The following is a 24686-nucleotide window of genomic DNA, read 5'->3' as shown; positions in this document are numbered from 1 at the left end:
AAGGGCCCGCTTGAGAAGTATAGTTCTAAGTAAATTTATCATGCATGATAAAGAAGCTAATAATAAAATAAATGATAAGACAATTATAAAAGTTATCATGCAGGCAATTCCAAAGGTCTGAAGAGCTCCTTGTCGGGAACTGGGGGCAAAGACTAACAACTACTTACCTTGATTGAATTGAAATGGGGTGTTAGGGGTTCAAGAAAGAGTCTTTGCATTTAACCAAAGGATTGGGCAAACCAAACTGAGATGGATAACTATTAAATTATTATACTTACTGAGGGAAGTAAAGAACCAAGGGAAGGAAAATGAATACACCCAAGTGGTCTGACAACCCACGTGGTGAGCCTGGAAGAAACATGAAAGATTTAGAGAGGAAAAAAAAAAGAAAGTACAAAGAGCTCCTGCCATGAGGGGGTCAAGAAGGGGTAAAGAGCCCATGTGAGGGGCCAGAGTGCTCTCCCTCAGATGGGCTGAGGCAAGGGGGAGACTCGCCAGAACCTGGGGGTGCACACATGTTGAACAGGCCATCAAAGGAGCTTGCCCTCCCCTCTAAATGTATTAATAACTTTACTGCAGTGGGTTTTTCTTTCTTTCTTTTTCTTTCAGGTGAGCCAGAGAGACAGTTGATTGGTCTGGGCTAGAGGCTGTCTCAGGAAGAGGCTAGCCATGATGCCAAGTTTTGGGGGGCTGAACTCAGGACTAGAATTATATTCTAGGAAAGGGAACCTCCCTCCCAGGAAAGACAAACCTAGGAAACTCTTTTAGGCAGGAGATAAGGAGAAGCCAGCTTCCTCTCTGGTCTCTAGCAAAGCACAGAGACACTGCTGCTTTGACTTTCAGTGGTCCAGTCACCCTAACTGGAAACAAAGCTACCTGACTGCCTCTCAGCTTGCTATTCAAAGCCATGTTCCCGGTTCCTCCGCCTTGTTCCCTTTCTCCTCTGCCTTTACCCACTGTCTGGCTCAGCCTGACAACTGACCTGAAGAGTCACAGTGTCCCAGTGTGGAACCTGCAATTCTTGGGTCTTCTTTGATACCATCCTGCCGGTTCTGCCACTGCCCCCCTCGTGCCCAAACCTGCCCATCCCTACCTGAGTCTCTGACTTGGAGTGATCCCAGCCTTTCAACTGCCTGTTTTAACACATCTTAAAATTCACTTTTAATTCACTTTTGGGGACTTTTTGGATTGGACCGTTCCTAGAGATTTTTTTTTTAATTTATTTATGTATTTGCAAACAGAAAGAGAGAGAGAGAAGGGGAAAGGGAGAGAATGGGCACGCCAGGGTCTCCAAGATACTACAAACAAACTCCAGATGTCACTCTGTAAGTCTATGCGAAGCAGACTCGAATCACACGGTTTTGCAAGCAGATTATGAACCACTTTTCAAGGCCAAAACCATTGGCTGACACTAGTAAATATAGAGAAAGAAGCATTTCTATCAAAGCTCATTCTCAGATCATTGGCCATTTTCAGAAGTGTTTTCACCTGCTTCTCCTGGGCTGGGCCAGTCTCTCTGTTGTTAAAAGCACAGACTCGCCCCTTACACTTTTGGAGTATTTTTTTAAGGATTTTGTTATCTGTGGCATTGATGTAATCTTCAAACTTGTCATCCCCAAGATCTTCCTTCCGTGTGAACAACACAATCACGTATTTCATGACATCCTCCCCAAAAATGGTCTTAAGTTGCTCCACTGCTATTTTGTCCTCTTCAGTGATCCGTCCCGCCTGGAGAACCAAGACGAAAATCTTGAGCCCCTTTGGGCAGCAGCGGCTGACCTGCTCCTCTATCCAGGAAGGGTCCCTTGGAACACCTCGCATCTGGTGGAACGACGGCGTGTCCACAACCACGATGTCCTGCCAGTCCACTCTCCTGGTGCCACTCTGGCAGGTCTCGGTGACTGGCTGGGCTCGGAGTTGAGAGAGGAAGGCGGTCCTCCCCAGGACACTGTTCCCCGTGGCGCTCTTGCCAGCCCCGCTCCTCCCCACGAGGACGATGGTCAAGGTTTCTGTGCAGGGGAAAGTGGGAAAGACTCATGACGGTAGCTGACAGGGAAGAATCTTATTAGACACTCACATAACAGGTTAAACCACTGAACTCAGGCAGTACCGAGCCTCCCACCCACCCAGCAGGGCCGTCCCCACACCTGTGAATGGCGTGTCTCTCAGTTCACATGGCCTATAAACGCAGAAGCATGACTCGAACCACAGTGTGACCGGTGCTCACCCAATGACACCGACTGTTCCTATCTATGCATCTGCTCTCCTCTCCTCCCCCAGACCTTCTCTTAATTCCTGGTCCTGCAATTGACACTGCACTTATATCTGCCTCCTTCATCTGGGTCAAGTGGACACATCTCATTTCCTACGTGACTCAGTCTCCCCATCGCCAAGTATGTGAACTGCCTGAGGTATGTGGAAAGATATTCTTTCCAATAAACTGTACATGAAAAAACCCGATCACCTATCAATAGATGACTGGTTCCATTGGTTTTATCACACGAGGTTTCATCAAAAGCCCGAGGACTCCCATTGTATCTTTCACTGTTGAGTCAAAGGAGCCTCATGGTTACAACACCCAATGCCACTGCTCTGTGCAATGTCACTGATGGAGCAAGTGCCCCGAGCGTGGGATGTGCAGGTCACAGAGACGTGACTACTGGGGGTCTCTGGGGCTTTGCCCTCACACTGGCACTCTGTCTCCTCACAGCAGGGTCCGTCGGGAGTTTCTTGTCAAGTCCCTGCATCCTCCTGGACGCACAGACAGAGGACAGGCTGCCTTGCTCTTCCTCCCGTGAGAAGTCGTTGGGCGGCTTGTGCTGAACTCACAGCTCATGAGGAAGCTCATGAATACCAAACAGATTCACCTCTGCGCCGCCACACTGGTCCTGTTCGCCAGTCCTGCTGCTGTTCCTATTGTGCAGGCTCTGGTGGTCGGGCCTCTCTGAGATCTGGTCACCTCCCTGTGCTGCAGTCCTGTCCCTCTGAGGCCTGTCTCCAGCAAGGCCACTCTCCTTAATCCCTCAGCCGAGACACGCTCCTTCGTCCTTTTCTCAAAGGTGCCAGCGTGCTCTCTGGGACGTCTCCCAGCTTCCACACGCCCCCTCCTGACCTCCTCTCATGTCTATGCCTCTTCAGGAGGCTCCCGAGAACCTGGTCCTCTGGGGGGAATGTGAAAGGCCAGAATCAGTGACACCCTTCACAGTTAGTGACCTTGGATGAGGACAAGTGCGTCAGAAGAGAACAGAGGAGGAGGAATGGGAAGGTCCCAGCCCAGGATAACGGAGACACACACAGGTGCTGAGACGTGAGTCTTCCTTTCCTCCGAGGTGAGCGCAGCGTGGCTGCCTCATGGGGACCCAGCCACCGAGAGCTCTGGGGCTCCCTGTCCTTGTCCAGTCTTGTGTCCTGACTGCCTTACGCCATTGCCACACTAAGTATTGCTGCCACTTATACTTTCAAATGGTTTCTTGCATTGCCTGGTTTGTGTGCTATGGAGTGTGCATGTGCAGTGTACACACACGTGTGTGTAGATATGCATCCATTGCACAGCACTCAGAGGCCAGAAGAGAACACTGGGTGTCCCACACTTCTCCCTCATCTGCATGTTTTCTTGAGGCAGAGCAGCTCACTAAAGACAGAGCTGCCATTTTCCAGTCAGTCTGGCTGACCGCCAGCTCCAGACTCCACAAGACTGGGGATCCCAGGAGTGCATGGCTATACCTGCCTGTTTATGTATGTGCTGGGGAATCAAACTGAAGGCACAGCAGGCCTTATCAGGTCCCATGCTTGCGTAGCAAGCACATGTACCCCAGCCCAGAATGCTTTCTTATCTCAAAAGAAACAATGAAGAGGGCTGAGGAAATGGCTTAGCAATTAAGGCACTTGCCTGAGAAGCCTAAGGATCCCGATTTGATTCCCCAGGACCCACATAAGCCATATGCACGGGGGCACATGCGTCTGGAGTTTTTTGCAGTGGCTGGAGGCCCTGGTGTGCTCATTCTCTCTTGCTATATACTTCTCTCTCTCTCTCTCTCTCTCTCTCTCTCTCAAGTAAATAGATAAGTAAATAAAATATTTTTTAAAAAACAGCAGTCAAGAATAAAGACCCAGAGCAATCATGCTTAGGAGAACAGCAGAAGGAAGCAGTGACTTGACCCGGGCCGTCATCGGAGTCCAGAGCTGGGTCCTGGCAGCAGTACCTGTGGCGAGACTCAGTCAGGGAAAGGTCAGCACCTTACTTACCATGGGAGACTTGTAGCATCCAAGTTGGACAGCGGAGGTAGGAGTCCTGAAGGAATTACTTATAGTTCTAGGAAGTGTGTGGAATACTTGTAACTTTAAGTCAATTTGAAAAAGGCAGGATACAGACGAGATCACAGCATGGATTTGGCGTGGGTTGGGGGAGGGCGGTAATCGGTTGATTTCTTTGTTTTTTGAGGCAGGATTTGAGGATGAGTTTGAATCTCTGATCCTCCTACCACCACCTCTCAAGATAATAGACGTGGGCTGGAGAGATGGCTTAGCGGTTAAGTGCTTGCCTGTGAAGCCTAAGGACCCCGGTTTGAGGCTCGGTTCCCCAGGTCCCACGTTAGCCAGATGCACAAGGGGGCGCACGCGTCTGGAGTTCGTTTGCAGAGGCTGGAAGCCCTGGCGCGCCCATTCTCTCTCTCTCCCTCTATCTGTCTTTCTCTCTGTGTCTGTCACTCTCAAATTTAAAAAAAAAAAAAAAAGATAATAGACGTGCACCACTATGCTCAGTTTATGGTGCGTTGGGGATTGTACCCAGGTCCTCATGCATGGTTGGCAAGGACTCTACCAACTAAGCTACAACCACAAGCTGGGTCTATCTTTTTCTGTCTTCTCTATGCCCCTTAGAATGGAATTATTCTTGTAGATCCTTATATTTCAAGGACTCTATAATACATGGTTTATTTGTTTGGTTTTTGTTTTTGTTTTTGTTTTTAAACAGGACGTCATGTAGCTAAGTTTGGCCTTGAACTCATGATCCTCCTGCCTCAGCCTCCCGAGCTCTGGCGCCACAGGCATAAGCCACCACAGCCAGCCCTCACAAACCGTCTTCTATGCTTAGCTGTACCTTTGTCTCTGAAGACGCAGGGCTTGTCACCGTTCTGCTGCACCACGGCCTCGACTCTCTCCAGGAGGCTGTCCACCTGCCTCTGCTTCTCCTCCACAGTTGCCAAGTAACTGGAGAAGCTGAGTCCATTTGCACATTTCTGGATAAACCCACAGAGAGTTCCATCTCTTCCTATGAATGTGTTTATGTCCTGATCCTCTTCCCTGGTGAAAAGAATGATCGTGTGCCCAGTAGATTTTTCTCCAAAGCGTTTTTTGATGGCAAGAAACACCTTGTCAAGTGTGTCTGAGGCCGACCCCACCGGCACCACCAGCAGGAAGGCATGCGGGCCCGGAAAGGTGTGTTTCCTAAGCGCAGAGTCATCATTCTCCCATAATAAGGGATCTGGACCATCCACGACCAGAACTCTCTTCCCTCTCCACATGCGGCTCTCAGAATGAAAAGTCTGGGTCACCGACTGCTCACTGAATCGAGTCTCAAAGGCCCGCTTCCCAAGAATACTGTTTCCTGCTGTGCTTTTCCCGACACCACGTCTCCCCACGAGGAGGACCTTGAGTTCTAGCGTCTCTGGGTTCTGCTCAGGCTCAGGAGTCTGAAGATGTCTCATCTTTGGGCCTGTGGAACAAATGCTAGAGTCAGAGCCTCCTCCTGCAAGTGAATACTTGTAGGGAGCAGGGTCTTTGCTTCTCAGCCCTGTCAACTAGAACAGAGAACGCAATAATGCTCTGGCCCAGCAGGACTGAAGTCACAGGCACAAGCCAGCCAGCCAGGTGAAGCGACAAAAGGGCAGGAGTGAGCTATACCCCTGAGACTTTCCAGGAGAGAGAACCTGCTAAATTGGGCCTTCACTGGACCTGCTACTTCTAAGGTAAGTATTGGGACGTGAGGTCTAGAGGCTAAGGTGGGAATGGTAAAAATCTGATTTCAAAATGTCTCTGAGAGCCGGTTGTGCACTTGGGAGGCACAGGTAGGAGGATTACCATGCGTTCGAGGCCACCCTGAGACTACGTAGTGAATTCCAGGTCAGCCTACGTTAGTGCAAGACCCTACCTCAAAAAAAAAAAAAATGTCCCTAAGATCTGGGTATGTTGGCACACACCTTTAATCCCAACACTCAGGAAGCAGAGGTAGGAAAGTTGCTGTGAGTTTGAGGCCACCCTGGATCTTATAGCATGAGTTCCAGGTCAGCCTGTGCTAGAGTGAGACCCTACCCTGAGAAAGAAAAAAAAAAAAAACCTTGTAAAACCACTATGGAAATCGGCATGGTGACACTCAAAGATTTTTAAAAAGAGAGAGAGGGCTGGAGAAATAGCTTAACAGTTAAGGCACTTGCCTATGAAGCCCAAGGAACAAGGTTCGATTCCCCAGGACCCACATAAGCCAGATGCTTATATTAAAAAGTGGTAAAAATGTCCCTTAGTCACATACTGACCCAGTAAAATGCTCAGCTAAAGAAGAGTGATAGGAACGTGGATGGGACTCAGAAGCATAGTAAGTGGAGGGGGCCGGACACGACACCTACACGCTGTGAGACCCCTTTGCCTGAAGTCCAGAACAGGAAACTGGATCTGCGTCGGCAGGAGTCGAGAGAGGGGCTGCCTTTGGGAGGAAGCTGTAAGAATTCTTGCTCTTTGAGGAAAGATCTTAGAAATCTTTTTTACATTAATTTCTTAGTTATCACACACACTAGACGTGTGCACATTCATGTTTAATGTAGAGAGCCACATTCAGTAGAAGCCATTGACATGGGCACAGTCGTGTCTACCTCCAGTTGGACTGCAGAGACCGGGGGGGGGGGCACAGCCCCCCCATAGTCCCTCCTCTGGGACTGTTTGTATGGGCCTGACCTTGTGCAGAAGACGGTATGTTCAGAAAAACAGTCTGCAGCGGCCTCATTCCTACATTGTCTGACCCTGTCTCTCCATTCCCATGCTTTTTCTACGTTTGATAAGAAAGTGTTGTCAAAGTTCCTCTTGCCTGTGTATAAGATTAACCGGCGTTGTTGGGGCACGACAGTGTCTCCCTCCGAGCCTGCAGACGACCGATATCAGTTTTCACTCTGCACTTTCTGTCTTTCTTTCTTTCCTTCCTTCTTTCTTTCTTTCATTCTTTCTTATCCTCAAATTGCCCCAACAGATCAAAGCCATGCTGGCAGCTGGCAGCAAACAGGGACCCCAGGACCCCTGGCCCGGAGGCCTGAGGGGGAACTTCAAAAGAACCAGTCTGGAGGAAGCCTCCCTGGAGCTGTGCACACATCACGTTGTCAGGTAACTCAGCGGGGAGGGCACAGTTTAGGTCGAGTGTAAGGTATGGGACAGCCCTGTCATAGGAGAGGGAACTATATAGTCAAACTTTAAAAGAAATTCTTCAAAAGCAGAGGAGCCAACGTTCGAGTTCAACAGCTGTAGCCCTCTTGGGTCGCATGCAAGAAACATGCCCTTGGCTGGCTGATGAAGGAGCTCTTGACTTGGCAACTTGGGAAAAACAGGAGAAAAATTGAAAGCTTTTTAATGTAATTCTAAATATATCAGCTTTGTGGCCGCTTTAAGGTTTCATTATATTTTTGGTATACCAACTTAAAGTGTGGATGTGTATGAATATGGATGTTTTGATGATATATTAGAAAACCTTATAAGTGCATATTTATAAATAAAAGTAGTGTTAAGTTTTGTATTTTTTTTCTTTTTTCTAGTCTTAACCTTTATTTATTTATTTATTTATTTATTTATTTGACAGAGAAAGAGGAGGGGAGAGAGAAAGAGAGAGAAAATTGACAGGCCAGGGCCTCCAGCCACTGCAAAAGAACTCCAGATGTGTGTGCTTCCTTGTGCATCTGGATAACGTGGGTTCTGGGCAATCGAACCTCAGTCCTTTGGCTTTGCAGGCAAATCTCTTAACTTCTAAGCCATCCCTCTGGCCCTGGTCTTAAGTTTTTAAAACCTATAAAAATGTTATCTTTCCTCGGGTAATTAACATATTTGAGTAAATAATATTTTGCCTATAGAGGTATACAGACTAACCATTGAAAAATGTTCTATAATAAGAATGTCTGGGCTGGAGAGATGGCTTAGCGGTTAAGCGCTTGCCTGTGAAGCCTAAGGACCCCGGTTCGAGGCTCGGTTCCCCAGGTCCCACGTTAGCCAGATGCACAAGGGGGCACACGCATCTGGAGTTTGTTTGCAGAGGCTGGAAGCCCTGGCGCGCCCATTCTCTCTCTCTTCCTCTATCTGTCTTTCTCTCTGTGTCTGTCGCTCTCAAATAAATAAAAATTAAAAAAAAAAAAAGAATGTCAATGGATTGGAGAGATGGCTTAGCCGTTAAGTGCTTGCCTGTGAAGCCTAAGGACCCTGATTCAAGGCTCCATTCCCCAGCACCCACATAAGTCAGAAGCACAAGGTGGCGCATGCATCTGGAGTTCATTTGCAGTGATTGGAGGCCCTGGCATGCCCATTTTCTCTCTCTCTCTTACCCTTTCTTAATCTGTCTGTCTGTCTGTCTCTCTCAAATAAATAAATAAAAATAAAAATTAAGAAAAAAAGAATGCAAAAATGTTATCCTGCCCTGTTTTGGGAATTGCTTAAGTGTTATGAAGAAAATTTGGTCTTTGTGACCAGGACTGTGTGTGTGTGTCTATGTGTCTGTGAGCATGTGCACACAGTCTAGTTCTGATATTGTAATGTTGACTTTCGAGTGAGTACTCATACAAATTAAAGAAAGAGTAACTTATATGACATCTTTCTTGATTTAAAACATCATTCAAAAAGTTATGATACTAAGATAGCAACAGGGAAATTAAAGACCATCTAGAAATTAGGATGGCCAGCTTTTAATGTTGAATGACATTCAGAGGTAACTTTAAAAGTAACTAAGAATATAGACAGAAAAAAATATGCAGGATTCTCCTACTCTTGGGGAAAAACATTGAGGTCAGGAAACTGCCCTGGTACTCTGAGAAAAGTTCAAAACTCTCCCTGGGACAGTTCAGCTAGAGTCAGACCGCAGGCTTCAAAGCCAGACACATGCATGTACTCATGCACATATGCACACACACACACATACATGCACACATATCTCCAAACACACTCTCCAGTAAAGAGGGAACATGAGGAGCTGGCTGGCAGGGCCTGGGACTGGCACAACCAAACTGATGCAATGAGAGTCTCTGTCTCAAAAATAAGGTGGAGACTGCCTGTGGAAGACGCTGACATGGACCTATGGCCTTCAAGTGAGTACGCACACACACCCGTGTTCAGATGAACACGCATACACACTCACCATACACATACGCATGCAAAAATAAAAGAATGCGGATATGAGCTTTCAATGTTGATCAACTCACCACATGGACTTTCCCCTCCTTGACATGTTGCTTCAAGCCCGTAAGCCTAGAAAATACAAAGGGAAACAGTACACAGAGATCTGCCCGTGTCGTCTTTTCACAAAATAAACATATGGAGACACGAGTCTGTATCTCAGAATGACCTTCTGACTAGGATCATGATGAGGCCATGGTTTTGTTGATGTTTGTGGGCCTGTCAAGAGTGATAGATAGAAAAGGGGTGTGGTGGTGCACACCTTTAATCCCAGCACTTGGGAGGCATAGGTAGAAGGATCACCATGAGTTTGAGGTCTCCCTGAGACTACATAGTGAATTCCATGTCAGTCTGGGCCAGAGTGAGACCCTACCTCAAAAAAAGAAAAAAAGAAAAAGAGTGATAGATAGTCCTGCCTCACTGATGCTGCTGAGATGGGTTCCCAGAGATGGAGACATCTCTGGCCCCTCCTTCCCTTGTGGGTCACCAGTTTAGATCTGGCCCAGATAACACAGGCACATCCACCAGGTACGGAAACCAGAGCCCTAAGTACCATCCTCCTCTCCTGCATGGAGCACCCCTAAGCTTCCTCCTATAGTGAGCACGGTGCTCTGCATCCAAGGTGACCTGCTCCTAGTAGACCTGCCCTGGATGTCATTCTCCTCTCTGTGAATTCCCCTTGCCAACCAGGAAAAGCCTCCCCTGCTTTCTTACCTGATCTCACCCTCACCCAACATCGTGGATACCTTTGATTCTCATAGTCAGCCTCCCTCCCTCCCTCCCTCTCTCTCTCTCTCTCTCTCTCCCTTTCACTCCCTCCTTCTGTCACTCCACTTATATCTGATTTCTTTTGTTCTTTAGGTGCAAAAGATTGTTCCATGATATAAAATATTAATCATCTTTCTGAATCCCCAGTCCACCAGGAAAGAGAGTGATTGCCTCATCCGTATCCTCCTGTGTTTCCACGAATCCTGCAGCAGCAGCACACGCGGACACAGGAGAGCCGGGCGAGGCTGCTGAGTCAGCCACCTGCGGGATGCTCTCTGCTCAGTCCTGCACGCCAGTGTGCACAGAGCCACTGCGGGAAGCTCTCTCTTGCACAACCGGTGTGCACAGAGCCACTGCAGGATGCCCTCTCCTCTCTCCTGCACAACCGGTGTGCACAGAGCCACTGCGGGATGCTCTCTCTTGCACAACCGGTGTGCACAGAGCCACTGCGGGATGCCCTCTCCTCTCTCCTGCATGACCGGTGTGCACAGAGCCACCAGCTTCTTGTAGTGGAAACCATGGGCTCTACACTCTGAACACACAAAACTGGAGAAACCGCCCTCTGGTTGTCATCTTCAGGTTATTTCTGATTTTACTGTCTCAAAAGGTGCTGTGATGAGTGTCCCTGGACATCTGTGTTTTTAGGCACAAGTGCCTTTTCTGGATCGCTGAAGTCCTTAATGTCTTCATAATTTGTTTGACCCTCATAAATCTCAACATTATGAAAGGAGCAACAACTACATTCTAACTATATTCTAACAACTATAGGACGTCTACCCAGCTTCAGGTGAATGTTAGTGACTTTGTAAGCATCTCATTTAACACCCTCAGCAATTCCTGAGGACATATTTCTATTCTACTTGTTTCCCAGATGACAGAGGATGGAGTGGCCAACAAAACAGACAGGTTTCCCAGAAAGCCAAGCGCCACATGTTCTCTCTCATATGTGGATCCTAGCTACAGATGATTGGGCTTCTGCGTGAGAATGAAAATACTTAGTAGCAGAGGCCAGTAAGTTAAAAAGGAGACATAAAGGGAAGAGAAAGGAAGGGAAGAGGATATTTAATAGGTTGATATTGTATATATGTAATTACAATGATTGTAATGGGGAGTTAATATGATGGAGAATGGAATTTCAGATGGGAAAGTGTGTGGGTGGGGAGGGAGGGAATTACCATGGGATATATTTTATAATCATGGAAAATGTTAATAAAAATTTAATTTAAAAAATTTTTAAATAAACAGACAGGTTTTCTATCCTCGTGGGGTTTGGGGGGATGCAGCCATTTAAATCTGTCCTCAGAAATGCCCCGATGCGGTGGTGAGCAGTGTGCGCAGGGCGCTGGGGGCAGAGACGTGGGCAGTGCAGGGCCAGGGAGGCAGGGGTGAGTTGGAGCGGGGTAATCGGGTATGCAGAAGTAGAGCTGGTGCCAGGTTGGGGGAGGAAAGACCGGAGCCGGGAGAGCCAGGCGCCCAGCACTGGCGCGGGCACAAGTATAACTCAAGGACCAACAGGAAAGAGCTGGGTTCAGGGCAGGAGCCGGGCTCGGTCAAGAGCTGTGCTGCGCCGGGCGCGGTGACGCACACCTTTAATCCCAGCACTTTAATCCAGGCAGAGGTAGGAGGATTGCCGTGAGTTCGAGGCCACCCTGAGACTACATAGTGAATTCCAGGTCAGATTGGGCTAGATCAAGACCCTACCTCGAAAGACAAAAAAAAATAAAGAAGAAAAAATAAACCTGTGCTCCATCGTAAGGTCAGCGGGAAGCATTTGGAGGGCGTCCTGTTCCCGCTCCTTTGGAGCCATGTCTGCTCTCTGCCAGCGCCCGGGCCAGGCCGCCCTCGGGGAAGAGACAGGTCAAGGCCGAGGGCAACTTGCTCTCCTCCTACCCTGCCTGCCTGATCAGTGCTCACAGCTGGGGTGTCTCTGAGCAGATCTTCCCAAGGCTCCCCTCTGCTTGACTCTTGCCTTGGTGACCACCCCTTCCGGAAGGTTCTGGGCATGTGTGACTCAGCTACGGTGTTGGTGCTTGTAAGGAAAACTGCATTTCTGTAACTCCAATGGCTGCCATTTCATTTTCCTTTCATCCTACACAACTGGATGCAGGTGACATCCTGGCTGTTGTGTGTGAGAGGGGTGGGCCTGAGAGGAACGTCCCTGCACAAGGAGAGACGCTGGCAGGCCCGAGGGTGCTCATGGGGATGGAGAGAAGGGGGGTCCGGAAGGTGACCCCCAGAGCTCGGCCTCCTGAGCGCTCCCTGGGAGCACAGTGCTCTCAAGGCTGACGCCAGGCCTTGGCTGTGAGCAGTGTGGTGGGCAACCCTGCCAGCAAACGGCAGGGTGGGAGAGTCAAGAGGAAACTGGCAGGGTGCGCTTGGCAAGTGTGGGCCCTGTGAGAGAGCTCAGAGGGGTGGCAGACTCCAGCCCGGGCATCGCGGGCAGCACAGGGCCGCGCTAGGGCCGCTGCTCCGGAAAGTGTCGGGAAGGTGGAGCTGAGCGGGAGAAGCAGCGAGGACGAGAGCAGAGCCCCAGCCAAGCCCGGAGCGCAACCGTGGAGAAGCCGGACGGAGGAAGAGGACAGACAGCCTTGGGAGGACCCAGAAAGGAGGGGAAAGGCAAAAGGAAGCTGATTTTCTGTGCAGCAGAGTAGAGAGCCTCCTCTAAGCCTTGCGTCCAGCAGCAGGACGGCCCAAGGGCAGCAACACCCGCATGTGCCCATCCAGCTCAGCCCGCCAGTCTGGTCCCTCTTTCACTCCGCGGCATATGCGGGCATCTCCTGAGGAAGCTGCCACTGACTTGTGCTCTCCTCCTCCCAGTAGCTGATGCCTACCTGGAGTCGGCTGTCTTCTATGAAGTCCACACGATATGGCCGAGGACTTTTCTCCACCAACCGCTGGACCATGCCAAGGAGCTGGCGCACCTGCGAGCCGCGCTGCCCCTCGTCCACCTTGTTGTTGAAAGCGCAGCAGCCTCCCCCAGCAGCTCGAGCCAGCTCCTGAAGAGACTCCTTGCTGTCGATGTAATCCTGCAGCGAGTCCTGGTCCAGCTCATCCGCCCGTGTGAAGACCACAACCATGCGCCTCATGGCTTCAGCCCCAAGTGCCCTCCGGATGCCCTCAATGGTCTCCTCGTCCTCCACCGTGTAGTGACCAATGGGGGTGACCAGGAGAAGAGCGTGGAGGCCTGGAGTGCAGAGCTCCTGGCATCTCTGCAGGTGGCCCTGCCTGACGTCAGCGCTGGTCCGTGCCAGTGAGGAGAAGAGGTCAGGAGTGTCGATGACTGTGACCGTTCTCCCTCTCACGACCCCGCTCTCTCTCTGGCACGACTGAGTCACCATGTGGTGACTGAACTCGGATTTGAACACTGCTCTGCCCAGAATGGTGTTTCCGGTGGCGCTTTTCCCTGAGCCACGTTTCCCCAGCAGGAGGAGCCTCAGCAGACCTGTCCCCTGGCTCTGCTCACGTGCGCCCTGGGGGCTCCCAGACGTGCTGTGGAGACAGGAGGCTGCGCATCAGTGTCCACTCCACTGAGCCCACCCTCGTTTCCCACAGTCTGCGCTGCGTACTGAGGGCCTGGCCTCACGCCGAACTGTCCCCAGGGTCTCCCTGTGCTCCTGACCAGAAGCAAATCCAGAGATCCTTACCAAGGGGAGCCGCAGGAGTCACCACCTGTGCTGTGCTGTGCATATTACACTGGCACCATAGGAAGCTGGCAGCTTTCACAATGGGAGCACAGCGCATCCCACAAGTGACAGTCACCACCAGATGTCAGAAATACAGACTTTACAGGGCTGGAGTGTGGTACACGGTAGGGCACTTGCCTAGTATTCATGAGTCCCTGGGTTCAATCCTAGCACAATTAATCAATTAATAATACAGATTTAATGAAGACCTGCCCAGTCAGAATCACAAATACTAAGCAAATATGATTAGCAAACTTTGGGAAGCATTGCCCTATAAAAAACTGAAGGATTAATGGACCACTACCCTCAGACCGCCAACTAAGTTGACCATAAAACTTTCCTGGAATCCCATGAAAACCAATATTATGGACTCCACTGAGAAGCTTCCTCTAGTCTTTGGCCAAAAGTGAGGTTACACCCATCAGAATCTCTCTAAATTAACAATGCTTCTAACCTTTAACCTATCCTGACCTCACTCTCCATTGAAGAACCTGTTTTCCCCTTTTTCAGAAAGCATGAGAACCAAGGACCACCAAAATCTGTCCGCGGGACAAGGAGAGCTGAGTCCATGTCAGCAGGCGGACCACCTGAGCCAAGGTGATGGAGAGAGACATTGAAGATACCCAAAACGCATCAAAGCAGAAATCCAGAAGCTTCTGAGAGTTTGACGCTACTGTAGATTGACAGGGGATGTTGCGGAAGAGGGGGCAGAAAGAAGAGCCACAGGGTGGGGGGAATTACCCGCGGGCATTGCCCCCTCCCCCAACGACTGACTGCTGCTCTCATAACTCATAACCCACAACGGCAGGGTGAACACGGCAATGCTCTAAGGGGGCCCTTCAGTGGAGAGGGACCAGAGAGGGGAATGATGGTACCGACACTTGATGTATCCATACAAAGTTTCAAATTAATAAGGAAAAGACAAGACAAAAAGGGCCTTCTGTTACAAAGCAAGCTCATCACTCAAAGATTGGCCACGTTGGACTTCAAGAGCTACCAGGCCACCTGGGGAACGGCTCTAATCTGCTCTCAGCAGCCCATTATTAAAAACAAGAAAGGCCTGCCTGGCATGGTGGCGCACGCCTTTAATCCCAGCACTCAGGAGGCAGAGGTAGGAGGATCACCATGAGTTCGAGGCCACCCTGACAGGACATAGTGAATGTCAGGTCAGCCTGGGCTGGAGTGAGACCCTACCTCAAAAAGAAAAAAAAAAAAAAAAACAGAGAGAGAGAGAAAAGGCCTTATTTTCCCATTCTTCATTCCTAAGGAAAAGCAAACAGCACACAGAAATAACCAAATGTTTGTTTAACTCTACCCCCTCCCACAGCCCTTTAAAAAAAATCTCCAATCCTGGGCTGCAGAGATGGCTTAGTGGTTAAGGCACTTGCCTGTGAAGCCTAAGGACCCATGTTCGACTCTCCAGATCCCACGTAAGGCTCACGGTGACAAGAGCACAAGGCTGCACGTGCCCACAAGGAAGTGCACACGTCTAGAGTTTGATTATAGTGGCTGGAGGCCCCGGCGTGCCCGTTCTCTCACTCTCTCTCTCTCTCTCTCTCTCTCTCTCTCTTTCTTTCACTCCCACTCTCTCACATTATAAAAAAAGCTAGTCTCTTGGGCTTGCCTCAAAAACATAAAAATAAATCTCCAACCCCAAAGTGGGAGAGGGGAGGGAATTATCATGGTTTGTTGTCTGTAATTATGGAAGTGGTCAATTAAAAAGTTTTTAAGGGCTGGAGAGATGGCTTAGCGGTTAAGCGCTTGCCTGTGAAGCCTAAGGACCCCGGTTCGAGGCTCAGTTCCCCAGGTCCCACGTTAGCCAGATGCACAAGGGGGCGCACGCGTCTGGAGTTCGTTTGCAGAGGCTGGAAGCCCTGGCGCGCCCATTCTCTCTCTCTCCCTCTATCTGTCTTTCTCTCTGTGTCTGTCACTCTCAAATAAATAAATAAATAATTTTAAAAAATGTTTAAAAAAAAAAGTTTTTAAAAAGACAAATAAATAAAACCTCCAGCCCCTCACACTCAAGCGCTGCCACCATGCTCATGCCCATGGGCATTCCAAAACAAGAAGAGACTGGGCCGGCTGCTCTCTTCCCTCGAGTATTTCTCACGTCACTCCAATCACTCCCGAATCCCAACAGTAACCATAGCGGTCTTTTCCACAGCACGGCAGCAAAAGGTGTGCCCAATGCTCTGAAAACGGGACCCCAGGGGACAAATGCAGATGCGTCCGTTTGAGGAACTCCTGAGTGCCATGTGTCACGGGGTGAAACGCTGCGCGGATTTTGTACGTGTGACCATGGACTTAGTCCAACATGGACCTTGTCTTCTTGGTGCGTGTGTGGTGTGCACATGCATACGTGTGTACAGATGCTCACAGTCCATATGCCTGCACGCAGCGGCCACAAGAGGACCTCGGGTGTCCTCTGTCCCTCTTCCACCTTATTGCCCAAAGACGGTCTCTCTGTGAACCTGCAGCTCCCCATTTTCTTAGTTAGGCTGGCTGACCAGGGAGCCCCATTCCTGCATATTGCTACTCCTCATCCACCGTGCCTTCATCCTTTCCTTTTCCTCTTCCTCCCTAGGGTTGAGTAACTTGACCTGAGACACACACACACACACACACACACACACACACACACACAGTCACAGTCCCCTCTTGGGAGGAAGGCCCACTCCACACACTTCCCCAGGAAGTGTGCCCTGCTCCCCTCCTGCTTCGGGCCAGAAGGAGACCTCCCAGAGCTCCTGAACTCAAACCCGACACGGGCCCCACACGGCCCCCACCATGCACGCTGGCACACGCATGCCGCACACAAGGCACACACGTACCTTGGTCCTGTCCACAGCCCTCTCCCGGCCCCGAGACCTGCGCGCTCCGCCTGCCTCCGCCTGTCCGCTCCCGGGCTGGGTGGGGCAGCCGCGTCCATTCTCAGACCCGGGCTGAGTCCTAAGGGGGGCTGGATCCAGCCAGGGGAGGGGAGGAGAGGAGCGAGAAGACTGTGAAGGCCCGTTTCCCCCAGCCGGGAGTATGTCCAGGTGTTCCTGAGGAGGAAGAGGTTTCTAGAAAGAGATTTCACATCAGCAGAGGCATAAATGCACTGGACAAACTCAGGAGCAGCTGAGGCTCAGGGAGGGGCCAGTGTGGGGACAAGCACCCCCTCCCTGGAGTTGTCTGTCTTCAGGGGCCACCGTGTGGTGGACGGCTGTGGGTGCACACTGGTCGCAAGGCTGCAGACTGAAGATGGTCAGAGAGAGGCCAGCTCAGATGGTTTCTGTTCCTGAGGGCACAGGAAATCGAAGTTTTGAGGCAATCCAGTTTGGGGTGGCTCCTGGCTGGGTTTTGGTCTCCAGCCTGGTCCCCACCTCCACCTCCCTCACCCTGGCCTGCACCCAAGATGTGGGGTAAAAACATAATTTGCCGGCGGTGGTGGAGCATGCCTTTAATCCCAGCACTTGGGAGGCAGAGGTAAGAGGATTGCCATGAGTTCGAGGTCACCCTGAGAGTACAGAGTGAATTCCAGATCATCCTAGACCAGAGAGAGTTCCTACCTTGAGAAGCCAAAAACAAACAAACAAACAAATAAATAGTTTGCTATTTTCTACCAATTCCTTGGCCTTGGGCTTACTCTGACATGACTTTTACAGCTTCCTTTAAGGACTCCTGCTCTCCCTCTGGACGAGCTACCCCCATAAACTCCCTCCTAGGTATGTGAAAGCTTTTCCCCAACTATCTACACACAGAAATACTTGAACTTTGTCTGTTTTCAAATGAACCACAAAATGAAATCCTTTTTTTTTTTTTTTTTTTTGAGAAATCATTGTGTCCCAGCCACCTGGTCTGAACTTCCTGAAGAAGTTAAACACTAAACAGGACAGTTTTGTTTCACTTTCCTAAAGAGCATCTGACATTAAACTTTCCATCTTAATCAAGGTTAGGTGCACAGTGCAATAGTGGCCCACACACACCGCTGTGCATGGACTGCCGAAATCCTGTCCCCTGCCATCGGGGAGCGCTACACAGCCTGGGCTCCGACTCTCCTAGCAGCCACCTTTCTGCCTCTCTCCGTTTCTGTGACAGTTGTGACCTGAGACACTTCTTAGGAGCCCACTCACTCCACTGAGCAGAATGTCCTGCAGAGCCACCACAGGGGCCACACCTCTCCTCCCAGAGGACAGTGGCTCCTTGAACCAGAGCTCCCAGGGCCGTTCCCAGTGTCTGACGCACAGCTGGGCCTCCCATGGGGACCCTCAGAAGGAGGCACAGTGGGGACTGCTAAGGTATTTGTCCCTAAAGCAGCCAAAGTCAAAGTCACAGACTCTGGGGTGCTGCTCTCCACCCGTCAGCTCCCCTGGGTGCTCCTCCCATGCTGGCCTTGAAGGATCCTTTTCCTGGTTATAAACTGAAGGGAAACCTGGTGATATGGGAGGTGGGCACCCTGGCTAAACCTTATTAAAGAAAATTGGCAAAAGAAAAACCTCCCACCTCCTAGTAAAAACCAATCCCACCTCTCGTGGGTGCTAGCTGGGTGCACAGAAAACCAACTCACTAAAATGATGACGTGAAAACACCAGACTGCGTCACCCAGCTCCCATTTCTTCAGAGGCAGAACTAAGAGCAAGATTCTGGCTCTGAAAAACAGGGGAACAGTAAAGTGAGGAGAGAAAACTCTAGTGAAATACTCAACATTTGGGGTGTTCCAAGAAAACCAAGGCTTGAAATAATTCATGATGATTTATCAGGGTAACTATTCACTGAGTTGACAATTTTGTAAAAATTTTTTAAAAAGAAGAAAGAAAGAAAGGAAGGAAGGAAGGAAGGAAGGAAGGAAGGAAGGAAGGAAGGAAGGAAGGAGGGAAGGAAGGAAGGAAGGGAGGGAGGGAAAAGAAAAACATCTTTCAGCAAATGAGTTCTTAGAGAACTGATTCTCCTCACTTGCCCTTCTAGAAGGGCTGTGGGCGATTCTAGCTTGGCTCTAAGGAAAGACAAGCGTTCCCTGACCCCTAGTGGCTGTGAGAGTGGCGACGGAGGTGGCTGGAGGACAGCGCTCCACTTCTCCCTCCTCCCTCAGGCTCTCAGCAGAGACAGGAAGACCAGGGCAAGACCCATAGGAATCAATAGCTAAGAGGAGTCGACAGGAACCAGGCACTGCGGTAGAACCAGGCTCAAGACTGGCAGGGAGCTCACAGTCTAAGGACAGCAAAGGGACCAGACGTGCCATTACAAAACAGTTGGGCATAGAGGGTGCTGTCTAGAGCTGTGTCTAGCATGCTCAGGGAGCAAGAAGTGCTGTAGACCCGGTGAGGTGTAAAAATAACCCTCACTCTGGCGCCGGCGGTGCTCAGGCAAGAAGCCCGCGGGCAACCGCAAGCCTCTGTAGTGGTGACTGTCCGGTGATCCGAGTGCCCGCGGGCTGTGACTCTGAACCCAGGTACCCCTCGGAGTATGCAGTAAAGAGTTCCTTTTGGCCTCTGTTGACTTGGGACCAGGTTTGGTCTGTGAGCATGCCTTCAAGGGTGGTCTAGCTCCGGAATGAAACTGGGTGCCATCTCCCCAGGTTGGGAGGGTCCTTCTTTTCTTCAAAATACCTTCAAAATGGCATGCCTCAGGAGTCAATGCAGTTAAGGTTGTGTCTATTGCCCCCAAGGGACAACCTTCAGGATAAACTTGATTGACCCTCTGGTAGGACCCACAGTGAGTCTTGAACTTTCTTTTTTGCTTACTTATTTATTTAAGAGAGAGAGAGAGAGAAAGAGAGAGAGAGAGGATGGCCATTCTAGGGCCTTCAGCCACTGTAATGAACTCCAGACACATGTGCCCCCTTTTGCATCTGGCTCACGTGGGTCCTGGGGAACTGAACCTGGGTCCTTTGGCTCTGTAGGCAAACGCCTTAACTGCTAAGCCATCTCTTCAGCCCAAGTCTTGCACTTTGTATCTCCTGGGACATAGTCTCAAGAAAAAAATGGTTAAGGTCCAGAGAGATGATTCGGCAGGTAGGAGCCCTTCCTCTGGAAGCGTGAGAGCCTGAAGAGGCCCGTGAGTCTGTATAAGATAGATTCTCCAGGATCCACATCAGCAGGTGGGAGGGGCTGTGCCCATCTATAATCCCAGGGAGCAGAGACCTCAAAAATCACTGGAGCTCTTGGGGAAAAAAAAAACTGCAAGTTCCAGGATCTGTGACAGACTCCAGCTCAAATAAGAATGGGTTTATTGGGCTGCAGAGATGGCTTAGCGGTTAAGCACTTGCCTGTGAAGCCTAACTATGTAGTCTCAGGGTGGCCTCGAACTCACTGTGATCCACCTACCTCTGCCTCCCAAGTGCTAGGACCCTGGTTCTAGGCTCAATTCCCCAGGACCCACGTTAGCCAGATGCACAAGGGGGTACATGTGTCTGGAGTTTGTTTGCAGTGGCTAGAAGCCCTGGCACACCCATTCTCTCCCTCCCTCCCTCCCTCTCTCTCTCTCTCTCTCTCTCTCTCTCTCTCTCTCTCTCTCTCTCGTCTTTCTCCCTGCCTCTTTCTCTCTTGGTCTGTCACTCTCAAATAAATAAATAAACCAAAAAAATTTTTTTAAAGAATGGTTTTATTTCCAATAAAAGCTGACACTCCAAACTGTTCAAGGCTGCATCCTGAGATCCAGAACTCTGGAATGGAGACCTAATGTACCAGCTTTCTTCTTTTTCTTTCTCTTTACCCAATAAAACATTGCCTCACAAAAAAAAAAAAAAATTCTCTTTCACTTGCTCTCTCTCTCTCTCACTCACTCACTCCAATAAATAATTTAAAAATAAATAAAAATCAGCTTTAGAATTTGTTTCTATGTCACAGTACATCGTGGTGGGACAACATGGCAGCAGAATCTTGAAGCAGAGCTGGTCTCATTCAGCCATGGCAAGACAGTAGAAAGTAATGAATACTGGTAGCAAGCTTTCTCTTTTAAAAAAAAATGAATGTTGTTTTTTATTATTATTTATTTATATGAGAGAGGAAAAAAGGCAGAGGGAGAAAGAGAATGGGTGCACCAGGGATTCTAGCCACTGCAAATGAACTCTAGATGCATGTGCCCCCTTGTGCATCAGGCTTACGTGGGTCCTGGGGAATTGAACGGAGGTCCTTCGGCTTTGCAGGCAAGCGCCTTAACCGCTATGCCATCTCTCCAACCTGCTTTTTTTTTTTCAAATACTTAATACAGTCCAAGACGACAAGACCATAGAATGGTGCTACCCACAGGTAAAGTGGGTCTCCCCACCTTGATTGATGCAGGCAAGATAGTCATGCACCAGCACAGGCATGCCCAGGCTGACCTATCCAAGATAATCCCTAATAGGAGTTTCTAGCTCCTATCTAGTTGACAATCAATAAAAAAATTACACGTACCAAATTCAGAAATGCATAAAAAAACATTCAAGATTAGTTTACTATCTGAGAAGTGAGCAACAAATTCAATAAATTTAGAGAATATTCCCATGTATAAAAATATACTAAACATCCTTTTCAGTGCTAGAGATTAAATTTAGGGCATTCTGTATGCTAGGCAAGTACCTACCATTGAACTATGTCCCCAGTCCTTTACTAAGTTGCCCAAGCAGGCCTTGAACTTATACTCTTCCTGCCTCTACCTAACAGGTCTGATAACATTATTCATATATATATTTCTCTGTCAGTAGTGGAATATCTCTGACAGATGAGATATTTGGAGTTTTACCACATGATTTCTTTTTCCCCCATAAGTTGACTTGAGAATAAAAGGCAGCAACAAAGGTGTTTTTTTTTTCTCCTGAGTGAATTTTCTAAAGTGACAGACAGTATGTCTCAAGTTTTAAGTAAATTTATGTGGATCTATATTGTGTTACAAAGACATCATGCAGAATGGCTCCCTAGTTACTTACCACTCCCACAGCTGAAGGGATTTGCAAATACATGTAAGAGGACCTCCATGCTCCCCAGTCATTCTAAAATCACAGTGATCTTGTCTATGTGACTCACCAGGTCCCTTAGAAGTTATCCACACATTAAACCAGCTATACATCACAAACCAGGGAGAACTTACTGGAAGAATTTCTTGAGGTGCCAGGCTGGAAAGAGTAGAAATCAGATGTATTCAACTCCACTAGCGAACTCAGTTGCATGGCTTCACCAACAATAGACTACAAATGTAGACATGAGTCCTGGGAGAGAGGAGGTGAATTTTCAGGCCGGGTGCAGTGGCGCACACCTCTAATCCCTGCACTCGGGAGGCAGAGGTAGGAGGATCACCATGAGTACAAGGCCACCATAGTGAATTCCAGGTCAGCCTGGACTAGACTGAGACCCTTCCTCAAAAAAAAAAAAAAAAGTGCATTTTAAGGTACATGCAAACTCTACTTACAGGATTTCTCATCTTTGTGAGAAGATGAACTTCTACTGAGTAATTTCTCACAGCATTATTTCCCAGAGCCACGGTCAACTTCTGCTATCTCTGCTTTGTCAATTCTAGCAGCTGCTAAGGTCTAACCTGTTGTAAAAGCATGGATCTCCTGTAGGAGGTGTCTGATTAAGAGGAAGTCTAATATCTAGCAAAAGGGTTTGCTACAAGGATTACACTCACATATTTCTGACCAGTGAATTCACTGATATTTAGAGAAGTTTGCTTTTGGGGAAAATGTTTCTCCACATACATCACGTGTATAGTTTCTCAGCAGAGTGAGAGCTCTGGCATGCACAGAAGTTTTACCTCCCCTAAAAGGTTTACACTCTTTACATTGCAATTATAGGGTTTCTCACCTATGGGAGTTCTTTCATACACAGCAAGGGGGACCTTAGGTTTGAAATGTTTCCTAATTTCTTTACATGCATAAGGATGCTCACGTGTCAGCCCTCTGGTAAATGTGGAAGTTTCTCTTCTCACAGGTGGGTTTTGCACGTTCATCACATTCATGGGGGTTCTCTCCTGCATGTTTCTGTGTGTGTAGTATGTGATGTATGCATGTGTCCCATGCTCATGCATACGAAGGCCAGAGAGCCCTGGGTGCACCCCCTCCACTGCTTATCCACGTGTGTCCTTGAGATAGTCTCTCACTGATGCCAGAACTTGTTTGCTGCATTTCCAATGGGTCTGCAGTCTCGGTTCCCCATGGGAGTGGGCCACAGACAGGCATGGACCCACCTATCTGTTTACATGAGTGCTGAGGAATTGAACTCAGGCAGTCTCAGGTGACTTCAGGCCCTGCTTGCCATCTCTCTCAGCCCATATGCTTCTTTGGTATGAAGTGAAGGGTAACTTCAGAGCTGAGAATTTTCCCCGTGTGTGCTGTTTCTCACTTGCTGGAGTTCCCTGGCACACACGGAGGTTTGTCTTCCAGTAAAGGGAGTTTGCACAAACGTTACATCCAGATGGTTTCTCCCCTGAATGTCTTCTTCGGTATGCAGTAAAGATGAGATGTTTGAAAGATTTTCCACATTCATAGATGTGGTAGTGGTTTGATTCGGGTGTCCCCCATAAACTTATGTGTTCTGAATGCTAGGTCCCTCACCTGGTGGCAGTTTGGGAACTGAAGCCTCCTGGAGGCAGTGTATTCTTGGGGGCCAGGCTTGTGGATGTTATAACCAGATGCCTCTTGCCCATATTTGGCACACTCTCCTATTGCTATTGTCCACCTGATGTTGTTCAGGAGGTGATGTCCATCCTCTGCTCAGGCCTGCAATTTCTCCTGCCATCGTGGAGCTTCCCTTCAAGTCTGTAAGCCAAAATAAACCCTTTCTTCCCATAAATTGCTTTTGGTCAAGTGCTTTCAGCCAGACACAGGAAGTTGATGACAACAACAGGGTTTTTCAGTCATGTGAGCTCCTTGGTGACTGCTGAGTTGTGGCATTGGGAAAAGGTTTTCCTACATAGATTACACATAGACAAGTTGCTGAGCTGCATGTGGTTTTTTTGATGTGCAGTGGTTATAATTCAGCGGTGTCTACAATAATTACATTCGTAAGGTCTCTGTGAATTCTCCAGTGTGCAATGAGAAGCTTTTTATCCGAATGTTTTCCATCATTCTTTACATTCTGTCACAATATCCTCTCGCCTAGTATGAATTTTCTGCTGAGTGTAGAAGGTTTTCTTCATGCATATCACACTGATGGGGATTTTTGCTTGTGTGAGTTCTCTAATGTTTGTGAAACAATAACAACAGCCTGAAAGTCTTTCTGCCTTCTCCACAATCATTCCGTTTCTCACCCGTGTGAGTTCTCTGGTGTGCATTTAGGTGAGAAGTCTCATCAAGTGTTTTTCTACGTGTATTACACTCACGGTGTCCCCGACCTGCACAAGCTTGCTGACGAGTGTCGCGGTTTGATCAGCATCAGCAGGCTTTGTCAAGTACACCACACTTCTGGAGTTGCCTGCCTGTGTGAGTTCTCTGACGTCTGTGGAGATTTCACCTGTGGCAGAAGACTTTTCCACATATATCACAATCAAGAGTTTTCTTGCCTGTTTTAAGCTCTGAGACATACAATGAGATCTGACATCACATTAAAGTTTTTTTTTTTTTTTTTTTTTGGTTTTTCGAGGTAGGGTCTCACTCTAGTCCAAGCTGACCTGGAACTCACGATGTAGTCTCAGGGTGGCCTCGAACTCACGGTGATCCACCTACCTCTGCCTCCCGAGTGCTGGGATTAAAGGCGTGCTTAGAAAAAGGATGCTCACTGCTGTAAGTTCTGTAATATACGTAAAGGTTTAGTTATGAAAGATGAAACGTTATTAAAAGAATTTAAAATCTAGAAAATAAGCCAGGCGTGGTGGCACACGCCTTTAATCCAAGCACTTGGGAGGCAGAGGTAGAAGGATAGCCATGAG

The 24686-nt window shown here is 48.8% G+C and overlaps 1 protein-coding gene across 4 annotated transcripts in view; it reads right to left on the bottom strand.

Moving 5' to 3' along the window:
• Window positions 1-1186: 1186 nt before the first annotated feature.
• Window positions 1187-24686, bottom strand: part of Gimap8 (GTPase, IMAP family member 8) — a 41589-nt gene continuing 18089 nt past the window's right edge. For 3 of the 4 annotated variants that reach the window (XM_045160881.1, XM_045160882.1, XM_045160880.1), the window contains 4 exons: window positions 13011-13668; window positions 9438-9483; window positions 5099-5713; window positions 1189-2009 (listed from right to left, as the gene is read on the bottom strand). In XM_045160881.1, the coding sequence (XP_045016816.1) occupies window positions 1387-2009; window positions 5099-5713; window positions 9438-9483; window positions 13011-13668 (1942 nt within the window). In that variant the 3' untranslated portion in view covers window positions 1189-1386. Of the gene's footprint in view, window positions 2010-5098; window positions 5714-9437; window positions 9484-13010; window positions 13669-16693; window positions 17014-24686 lie in introns of those variants that run through there. The other variant, XM_045160883.1, reaches the window with a different exon arrangement.

Source organism: Jaculus jaculus, chromosome 10 (assembly GCF_020740685.1).
Source record: "Jaculus jaculus isolate mJacJac1 chromosome 10, mJacJac1.mat.Y.cur, whole genome shotgun sequence".
NCBI classification, from domain to species: domain Eukaryota; kingdom Metazoa; phylum Chordata; class Mammalia; order Rodentia; family Dipodidae; genus Jaculus; species Jaculus jaculus.
The sequence above is the reverse complement of the archived record's forward strand: the minus strand, read 5'-3'. Positions and strand labels throughout refer to the sequence as shown.